General features: G+C 51.5%; 1 protein-coding gene across 1 annotated transcript in view; it reads left to right on the top strand.

Annotated features, from left to right (window-relative positions):
- The first annotated feature begins 284 nt into the window (after nt 1-284).
- Nucleotides 285-10,810, top strand: part of LOC117440624 (spectrin beta chain, non-erythrocytic 1-like) — a 45,813-nt gene continuing 35,287 nt past the window's right edge. Inside the window, 5 exon segments of the mRNA XM_034076861.1 lie at nt 285-493; nt 3,307-3,397; nt 3,640-3,786; nt 7,318-7,581; nt 9,988-10,212. Of these exon segments, the coding sequence (XP_033932752.1) occupies nt 315-493; nt 3,307-3,397; nt 3,640-3,786; nt 7,318-7,581; nt 9,988-10,212 (906 nt within the window). The 5' untranslated portion in view covers nt 285-314.

Raw genomic sequence — 10,810 nt, 5'->3', positions numbered from 1 at the left:
TCACCTGTCTCCCCCTGTCCTCACCTCTCCTGTCCTCCCCTGTCCTCACCTCTCCTCCCCTCTCCTCACCTGTCCTCACCTGTCCTCCTCTTTGAGGCGGCAGTGGCTCAGTCTGTAGGGACTTGGTCTTGGAACCGAAGGGTCGCCGGTTCACGTCTCGATCGGACCAAAAAAAAGATGGAGTGAGCTAGTAGCTGGAGAGGTGCCAGTTCACCTCCAAGGCCACTGCCTACCTCACCTGTCCTCTCCTGTCCTCACCTGTCCTCTCCTCTCCTCCCCTCTCCCTGCAGGAGTACGCTCTGGCTCACACGGAGATGTCCTCCACGCTGGAAGGAGCTGAGGCAGCCATCAAGAAGCAGGAGGACTTCATGACCACGATGGACGCCAACGAGGAGAAGATAAACGGCGTGGTGGAGGCGGGGCGGCGTCTTGCCAGCGACGGGAACATCAACGCTGAGAGAATCCAGGAGAGAGTCGCCTCCGTCGACGAAAGGTACGCCGAGAGGGCAGATCCACACATCCTTTCCTCAAGCAGAAGTACACACATCCTTTCCTCAAGCAGAAGTACACACATCCTTTCCTCAAGCAGAAGTACACACATCCTTTCCTCAAGCAGAAGTACACACACCCTTTCCTCAAGCAGAAGTACACACATCCTTTCCTCAAGCAGAAGTACACACATCCTTTCCTCAAGCAGAAGTACACACATCCTTTCCTCAAGCAGAAGTACACACACCCTTTCCTCAAGCAGAAGTACACACATCCTTTCCTCAAGCAGAAGTACACACACCCTTTCCTCAAGCAGAAGTACACACATCCTTTCCTCAAGCAGAAGTACAGATACTCCTGTTTAAAATACTCTGCTAGAAGTAGAAGTACTGACTAAACTTCTTTACTCAGGTGAAAGTAAAGAAGTTTGGGCTTTGAAATGTACTTCAGTAAAAAGTACCCATAACGAGCAGCTAGGGGGGTAACGGTCCGGTGCGTACCTCGGTTTGGGGCCACGGTTCGGTACAACAAGAAAAAGCAAAAAAAAGTCCCATAACTCCAGGTTTGTTGTTATTTCTTTTGAACAGTAGTGCAAGTTTCAGTTTAAAAATAAAGGAACTTCAACATTTTGAATTATTAACTGTATAGCACAGTTAAAACAAACCACAAACCGTACCACACACACACACACACACACACACACACACACACACACACACAAGCTGCGGTCCTCTACAGCATCAGGGCGCAGCAGAGTCGTTGAAAAACACATGCCAAAAGCTTCCGTTATCTCTTTGGTCTCTCGGCTCTCACGTCTGTTGGCTTCTTACAAACAGCGGGGATCAGCTGCTGAGCTGCTGCGGTCTTTCGCCGGGCTCCGGTGATTGGCTGACATGCATCCTCTCTGCAGACCCATTAGCCGCGTTCACACTGCGGGACTTTTCCCACAAAGGTTCATGCGAACTTAGTTCATGATCGCGTTCACACCAAAAAGAGCCGGTACTAAAAGTAGTTCATGAACCTTTTCACCCGCTCGAAAGTCCCTGCTAGAGAGCAGGGACTTTCGAGCGGCTCTTTGTGAGAAAAGAGCTATGGTTCTGATTGGCTGGCGGATTGCAAACCACGCCCCGTAAAACTCCCAAAGAGTTTTGTGAAGCCGCCATTTTATTATCCTCGCATTAGCATTATTAGCATTAGCATTATTAGCATTAGCATTATTAGCATTAGCATTATTAGCATTAGCATTATCCGATTTACTCCGATTTACTCGGAAGGCTTCAGGAGCAGCTGCTGGGACTCCCAGCAGCTTCTCCTGAAGCCTTCCCCAACTCCGGGGACTTCCGGCCGGGGACTTCGGGGGGCAGTATACGCCGTGAAGTGGTTTGCGGCCTGCCAGTAAACCCCAAGCAGAAGAAGAAGAAGTGACGTCAGCGGCTTCATTTGCCTGATCCTCCCTCAGGGACTTTTTCTGGTGTGAACGCGATCTGCACTTAGTTCATGAGAACTAAAGAGTTCGCATGAACTAAGTTCGCATGAACCTCTGTGGGAAAAGTACCGCAGTGTGAACGCGGCCATCCTCTCTCAGACCCATCCTCTCTCAGACCCATCCTCTCTCAGACCCATCCTCACTCAGACCCATCCTCTCTCAGACCCATCCTCTCTCAGACCCATCCTCTCTCAGACCCATCCTCTCTCAGACCCATCCTCTCTCAGACCCATCCTCACTCAGACCCATCCTCTCTCAGACCCATCCTCTCTCAGACCCATCCTCTCTCAGACCCATCCTCTCTCAGACCCATCCTCTCTCAGACCCATCCTCTCTCAGACCCATCCTCTCTCTCTCAGACCCATCCTCTCTCAGACCCATCCTCTCTCAGACCCATCCTCTCTCAGACCCATCCTCACTCAGACCCATCCTCTCTCAGACCCATCCTCACTCAGACCCATCCTCTCTCAGACCCATCCTCTCTCAGACCCATCCTCTCTCAGACCCATCCTCTCTCTACAGACCCATCCTCTCTCAGACCCATCCTCTCTCAGACCCATCCTCTCTCAGACCCATCCTCTCTCAGACCCATCCTCTCTCTCTCAGACCCATCCTCACAGCGTTGATCAACTTTTTTTTTTCTCAATATCAAGCGACACTTATTGCTTTTACTTCGGCTGTGACTTTGTGTGTGCTCAGGGTGAGTTTGGCTGTGTTTCGCTAAACAAGGAAACCACACCTCCACGGAGCTCAGCGCGATTCACAACGTCCCGACTGGTCCCGACCAATCGGAGCACAGTGGGCTCACAGGGAGGGGGAGGAGCTGCAGCGAGCCGTTTAGTGGAGAGAGTGAAACACAGACTTTACAGAGACGCTGAGGAACCAATGAGAGTTTGGGAAGTTGCACAGTATACATCTATTCTAGTCGACCTCAGCGATGGAACTATGATCAGTGGAAACGGCCGTGACCTGTGACCTCTAACATCGCCTCAGTATCGTTATCAGGGCTTCTTGCTATCTACTTATTTATATAAACAGTCTTTCATATTCTGTTCTTGTACATATCATATTCTGTTTACATGGTTATAGACTTCTTTCACTCTTTCTTATATTTGTGTTGTATGTTATTCTGTTGCATTGTGGGAGGAGCTCGGGTCAGAAGAACCTCGTCTCTCCTGAAGCTGCTGAGCATCTGATGAGACGACTTTGAAGGATCACACATATTGTGATAAGGAGGAGTAGGAGTGTTGCACTTCCTGCTGTTATTAGATATTGAAGCCTGCAGCCAATCAGCATGCAGTCTCCTCTCTGATTGGTCGTCCATGTTTCAGGCACAAGAAGAACCGCGAGGCGGCGGTGGAGCTGCTGATGAGGCTGAAGGACAACAGAGACCTGCAGAGGTTCCTGCAGGACTGCCAGGAGGTAAGTCTTCACTCACACATCCATTCAGGGTCCTTCCCAGGATGCAGCCGTTACAGTGTCCTTCCCAGGATGCAGCCGTTACAGTGTCCTTAGGCGCTGCACGAGTCTCTAGCGGTGTGTTGTTGTGCAGCTGACGGTGTGTTGTTGTGTTGTTGTGCAGCTGACGGTGTGTTGTTGTGTTGTTGTGCAGCTGACGGTGTGTTGTTGTGCAGCTGACGGTGTGTTGTTGTGTTGTTGTGCAGCTGACTCTGTGGATCAACGAGAAGATGCTGAGTGCTCAGGACCTGACGTACGACGAGGCCCGGAACCTGCACAGCAAGTGGCTGAAGCACCAGGCCTTCATGGCCGAGCTGCAGAGCAACAAGGAGTGGCTGGACCAGATCCAGAAGGTGAGAGACACTGAGGAACCTGAACCCTGACCTGAGTCAGCATCATGAGTCCTGAACCCTGAGTCAGCATTATGAGTCCTGAACCCTGAGTCAGCATTATGAGTCCTGAACCCTGACCTGAGTCAGCATCATGAGTCCTGAACCCTGAGTCAGCATTATGAGTCCTGAACCCTGAGTCAGCATTATGAGTCCTGAACCCTGACCTGAGTCAGCATCATGAGTCCTGAACCCTGAGTCAGCATTATGAGTCCTGAACCCTGAGTCAGCATTATGAGTCCTGAACCCTGACCTGAGTCAGCATTATGAGTCCTGAACCCTGAGTCAGCATTATGAGTCCTGAACCCTGACCTGAGTCAGCATTATGAGTCCTGAACCCTGACCTGAGTCAGCATTATGAGTCCTGAACCCTGAGTCAGCATTATGAGTCCTGAACCCTGAGTCAGCATTATGAGTCCTGAACCCTGAGTCAGCATTATGAGTCCTGAACCCTGAGTCAGCACTATGAGTCCTGAACCCTGACCTGAGTCAGCATTATGAGTCCTGAACCCTGAGTCAGCATTATGAGTCCTGAACCCTGACCTGAGTCAGCATTATGAGTCCTGAACCCTGAGTCAGCATTATGAGTCCTGAACCCTGACCTGAGTCAGCATTATGAGTCCTGAACCCTGAGTCAGCATTATGAGTCCTGAACCCTGAGTCAGCATTATGAGTCCTGAACCCTGAGTCAGCATTATGAGTCCTGAACCCTGACGTGAGTCAGCATTATGAGTCCTGAACCCTGACCTGAGTCAGCATTATGAGTCCTGAACCCTGACATGAGTCAGAATTATGAGTCCTGAACCCTGAGTCAGCATTATGAGTCCTGAACCCTGAGTCAGCATTATGAGTCCTGAACCCTGAGTCAGCATTATGAGTCCTGAACCCTGAGTCAGCACTATGAGTCCTGAACCCTGACCTGAGTCAGCATTATGAGTCCTGAACCCTGAGTCAGCATTATGAGTCCTGAACCCTGAGTCAGCATTATGAGTCCTGACCCCTGACCTGAGTCAGCATCATGAGTCCTGAACCCTGACCTGAGTCAGCATTATGAGTCCTGAACCCTGAGTCAGCATTATGAGACCTGAACCCTGAGTCAGCATTATGAGTCCTGAGCCCTGAGTCAGCATTATGAGACCTGAACCCTGAGTCAGCATTATGAGTCCTGAACCCTGAGTCAGCATTATGAGTCCTGAACCCTGACCTGAGTCAGCACTATGAGTCCTGAACCCTGACCTGAGTCAGCATTATGAGTCCTGAACCCTGACATGAGTCAGAATTATGAGTCCTGAACCCTGAGTCAGCATTATGAGTCCTGAACCCTGAGTCAGCATTATGAGTCCTGAACCCTGAGTCAGCATTATGAGTCCTGAACCCTGAGTCAGCACTATGAGTCCTGAACCCTGACCTGAGTCAGCATTATGAGTCCTGAACCCTGAGTCAGCATTATGAGTCCTGAACCCTGAGTCAGCATTATGAGTCCTGACCCCTGACCTGAGTCAGCATCATGAGTCCTGAACCCTGACCTGAGTCAGCATTATGAGTCCTGAACCCTGAGTCAGCATTATGAGACCTGAACCCTGAGTCAGCATTATGAGTCCTGAGCCCTGAGTCAGCATTATGAGACCTGAACCCTGAGTCAGCATTATGAGTCCTGAACCCTGAGTCAGCATTATGAGTCCTGAACCCTGACCTGAGTCAGCACTATGAGTCCTGAACCCTGAGTCAGCATTATGAGTCCTGAACCCCTGACCTGAGTCAGCATTATGAGTCCTGAACCCTGACCTGAGTCAGCATTATGAGTCCTGAACCCTGAGTCAGCATTATGAGTCCTGAACCCTGAGTCAGCATTATGAGTCCTGAACCCTGACCTGAGTCAGCACTATGAGTCCTGAACCCTGAGTCAGCATTATGAGTCCTGAACCCCTGACCTGAGTCAGCATTATGAGTCCTGAACCCTGAGTCAGCATTATGAGACCTGAACCCTGAGTCAGCATTATGAGTCCTGAACCCTGACCTGAGTCAGCATTATGAGTCCTGAACCCTGAGTCAGCATTATGAGTCCTGAACCCTGACATGAGTCAGCACTATGAGTCCTGAACCCTGACCTGAGTCAGCATTATGAGTCCTGAACCCTGACCTGAGTCAGCATCATAAGTCCTGAACCCTGACCTGAGTCAGCATTAAGAGTCCTGAACCCTGAGTCAGCATTATGAGTCCTGAACCCTGACCTGAGTCAGCATTATGAGTCCTGAACCCTGAGTCAGCATTATGAGTCCTGAACCCTGACATGAGTCAGCACTATGAGTCCTGAACCCTGACCTGAGTCAGCATTATGAGTCCTGAACCCTGAGTCAGCATTATGAGTCCTGAACCCTGACCTGTGTCAGCATTATGAGTCCTGAACCCTGAGTCAGCATTATGAGTCCTGAACCCTGACCTGAGTCAGCATTATGAGTCCTGAACCCTGACCTGAGTCAGCACTATGAGTCCTGAACCCTGACCTGAGTCAGCATTATGAGTCCTGAACCCTGACCTGTGTCAGCATTATGAGTCCTGAACCCTGAGTCAGCATTATGAGTCCTGAACCCTGAGTCAGCATCATGAGTCCTGAACCCTGACCTGAGTCAGCATTATGAGTCCTGAACCCTGACCTGAGTCAGCATCATAAGTCCTGAACCCTGACCTGAGTCAGCATTAAGAGTCCTGAACCCTGAGTCAGCATTATGAGTCCTGAACCCTGACCTGAGTCAGCATTATGAGTCCTGAACCCTGACCTGAGTCAGCATTATGAGTCCTGAACCCTGACCTGAGTCAGCACTATGAGTCCTAAACCAAAGAAAGTACCATAGACAGGTGTGCTTTCTACCTGGATGTTCCTGCCTGGGTACATCAGCTGGTGATCACCAACTTCCCCTGGAGGGATTAATACAGTTGTTGACTGATTGCCCTGTTGATTGATTGCTCTGTTGACTGATTGCCCTGATGATTGATTGCTCTGTTGACTGATTGCCCTGATGATTGATTGCCCTGTTGACTGATTGCCCTGTTGATTGATTGCCCTGTTGATTGATTGCCCTGTTGACTGATTGCCCTGTTGACTGATTGCTCTGTTGACTGATTGCCCTGATGATTGATTGCCCTGCTGACTGATTGCCCTGTTGATTGATTGCCCGGTTGATTGATTGCCCTGTTGACTGATTGCCCTGATGATTGATTGCCCTGTTGACTGATTGCCCTGTTGACTGATTGCCCTGATGATTGATTGCCCTGTTGATTGATTGCCCTGATGATTGATTGCCCTGATGACTGATTGCTCTGTTGATTGATTGCCCTGTTGATTGATTGCCCTGTTGACTGATTGCCCTGTTGATTGATTGCCCTGTTGATTGATTGCCCTGTTGACTGATTGCCCTGTTGACTGATTGCCCTGATGACTGATTGCCCTGATGACTGATTTCCCTGTTGATTGATTGCCCTGATGTGTGTCTGCAGGACGGCCGGCTGCTGGTGTCAGAGAAGCCGGAGACGGAGGCCGTGGTGACGGAGAAGCTGTCAGATCTGCACGCCATGTGGGCGGAGCTTGAGTCCACCACTCAGACCAAAGCTCAGTGTCTGTTCGACGCCAACAAGGCAGAGCTCTTCACTCAGAGCTGCACCGACCTGGACGAGTGGATGGGAAGCATGGAGGGTCAAATCCAGTCTGATGACTATGGGAAAGACCTGACCTCCGTCAACATCCTGCTGAAGAAACAACAGGTACACACACTGTCACACACACTGTCACACACACACACACACACACACACACACACACACACACACACACACACACACACACACACACACACACATACACACACACACACACACACACACACTGTCACACACACACACACACACACACACACACTGTCACACACACACACACTGACACACACACACACACACACTCACACACACACACACACACACACACACACACACACACACACACACACACACACACACACACACACACACTGTCACACACACACACACACTGTCCCCCAGATGCTGGAGAAGCAGGTGGAGGGTTAATAACCTCTGTCTGTCCCCCAGATGCAGGAGAAGCAGGTGGAGGGTTAATAACCTCTCTCTGTCCCCCAGATGCAGGAGAAGCAGGTGGAGGGTTAATAACCTCTGTCTGTCCCCCAGATGCAGGAGAAGCAGGTGGAGGGTTAATAACCTCTGTCTGTCCCCCAGATGCTGGAGAAGCAGGTGGAGGGTTAATAACCTCTGTCTGTCCCCCAGATGCAGGAGAAGCAGGTGGAGGGTTAATAACCTCTGTCTGTCCCCCAGATGCTGGAGAAGCAGGTGGAGGGTTAATAACCTCTGTCTGTCCCCCAGATGCTGGAGAAGCAGGTGGAGGGTTAATAACCTCTCTCTGTCCCCCAGATGCAGGAGAAGCAGGTGGAGGGTTAATAACCTCTGTCTGTCCCCCAGATGCAGGAGAAGCAGGTGGAGGGTTAATAACCTCTGTCTGTCCCCCAGATGCTGGAGAAGCAGGTGGAGGGTTAATAACCTCTCTCTGTCCCCCAGATGCTGGAGAAGCAGGTGGGGGGTTAATAACCTCTCTCTGTCCCCCAGATGCTGGAGAAGCAGGTGGAGGGTTAATAACCTCTGTCTGTCCCCCAGATGCTGGAGAAGCAGGTGGAGGGTTAATAACCTCTGTCTGTCCCCCAGATGCAGGAGAAGCAGGTGGAGGGTTAATAACCTCTCTCTGTCCCCCAGATGCAGGAGAAGCAGGTGGAGGGTTAATAACCTCTGTCTGTCCCCCAGATGCTGGAGAAGCAGGTGGAGGGTTAATAACCTCTGTCTGTCCCCCAGATGCAGGAGAAGCAGGTGGAGGGTTAATAACCTCTCTCTGTCCCCCAGATGCTGGAGAAGCAGGTGGAGGGTTAATAACCACTGTCTGTCCCCCAGATGCTGGAGAAGCAGGTGGAGGGTTAATAACCTCTCTCTGTCCCCCAGATGCTGGAGAAGCAGGTGGAGGGTTAATAACCTCTGTCTGTCCCCCAGATGCAGGAGAAGCAGGTGGAGGGTTAATAACCTCTCTCTGTCCCCCAGATGCTGGAGAAGCAGGTGGAGGGTTAATAACCTCTGTCTGTCCCCCAGATGCTGGAGAAGCAGGTGGAGGGTTAATAACCTCTGTCTGTCCCCCAGATGCAGGAGAAGCAGGTGGAGGGTTAATAACCTCTGTCTGTCCCCCAGATGCTGGAGAAGCAGGTGGAGGGTTAATAACCTCTCTCTGTCCCCCAGATGCTGGAGAAGCAGGTGGAGGGTTAATAACCTCTCTCTGTCCCCCAGATGCAGGAGAAGCAGGTGGAGGGTTAATAACCTCTCTCTGTCCCCCAGATGCAGGAGAAGCAGGTGGAGGGTTAATAACCTCTCTCTGTCCCCCAGATGCTGGAGAAGCAGGTGGAGGGTTAATAACCTCTCTCTGTCCCCCAGATGCAGGAGAAGCAGGTGGGGGGTTAATAACCTCTCTCTGTCCCCCAGATGCTGGAGAAGCAGGTGGAGGGTTAATAACCTCTGTCTGCGCCCCAGATGCTGGAGAAGCAGGTGGAGGGTTAATAACCTCTCTCTGTCCCCCAGATGCAGGAGAAGCAGGTGGAGGGTTAATAACCTCTCTCTGTCCCCCAGATGCAGGAGAAGCAGGTGGGGGGTTAATAACCTCTCTCTGTCCCCCAGATGCTGGAGAAGCAGGTGGAGGGTTAATAACCTCTGTCTGTCCCCCAGATGCTGGAGAAGCAGGTGGAGGGTTAATAACCTCTCTCTGTCCCCCAGATGCAGGAGAAGCAGGTGGGGGGTTAATAACCTCTGTCTGTCCCCCAGATGCAGGAGAAGCAGGTGGAGGGTTAATAACCTCTCTCTGTCCCCCAGATGCTGGAGAAGCAGGTGGAGGGTTAATAACCTCTGTCTGTCCCCCAGATGCAGGAGAAGCAGGTGGAGGGTTAATAACCTCTCTCTGTCCCCCAGATGCTGGAGAAGCAGGTGGAGGGTTAATAACCTCTGTCTGTCCCCCAGATGCAGGAGAAGCAGGTGGAGGGTTAATAACCTCTGTCTGTCCCCCAGATGCAGGAGAAGCAGGTGGAGGGTTAATAACCTCTCTCTGTCCCCCAGATGCTGGAGAAGCAGGTGGAGGTGCGGCAGCGGGAGGTGGGCCAGCTGCAGAGCCAGGTGAAGGCTCTGGGACAGGAGGAGCAGGACACAGAGGAAGTGGACGGACGGAGACAGCTGCTGGAGGACAAGTTCACCGAGCTGCTGGACCCCCTGCAGAGGAGGAGGGACTTCCTGGTGGAGTCCAGGGAGGTCCATCAGTTCACCAGGGACGTGGAGGACGAGATCGTACGTAACACACTCCTCGGAGACAAACAGCAAACACCACAAACTGAGCCACATCTCACCTCCTTCAGAGAGAAGTCTGAATGTAACCGGCTTCTGCTTCGGAGGAAGCATCCTCCCAGCTCCATCTGCATTCAGCTGGAGCTGGGAGGATGCTTCCACGCTGTGGCTGAATGGTTCATAAGTTAACATTTAGCGGGTTATAGTTCAATGTTTCACCACAAAGGCCGTGTTTCAGGGTCTACATTATGTCTCATAACGCCACGGCTCCTCAGACTGAGCCCGCTCAGGTGTACCCGCTCAGGTGTACCCGCTCAGGTGTACCCGCTCAGGTGTACTCGCTCAGGTGTACCCGTTCAGGTGTATCCGTTCAGGTGTACCTGTTCAGGTGTACCTGTTCAGGTGTACCTGTTCAGGTGTACCCGTTCAGGTGTATCTGTTCAGGTGTACCTGTTCAGGTGTATCCTCTCAGGTGTATCTGCTCAGGTGTATCTGTTCAGGTGTACCCGTTCAGGTGTACCCGTTCAGGTGTATCTGTTCAGGTGTACCCGCTCAGGTGTACCCGTTCAGGTGTACCCGTTCAGGTGTACCCGCTCAGGTG

Source organism: Pseudochaenichthys georgianus, unplaced genomic scaffold (assembly GCF_902827115.2).
Source record: "Pseudochaenichthys georgianus unplaced genomic scaffold, fPseGeo1.2 scaffold_1077_arrow_ctg1, whole genome shotgun sequence".
Classification (NCBI taxonomy): Eukaryota; Metazoa; Chordata; class Actinopteri; order Perciformes; family Channichthyidae; genus Pseudochaenichthys; species Pseudochaenichthys georgianus.
Note: the sequence above shows the minus strand (reverse complement) of the source record. Positions and strands in the feature narration are given on the sequence as shown.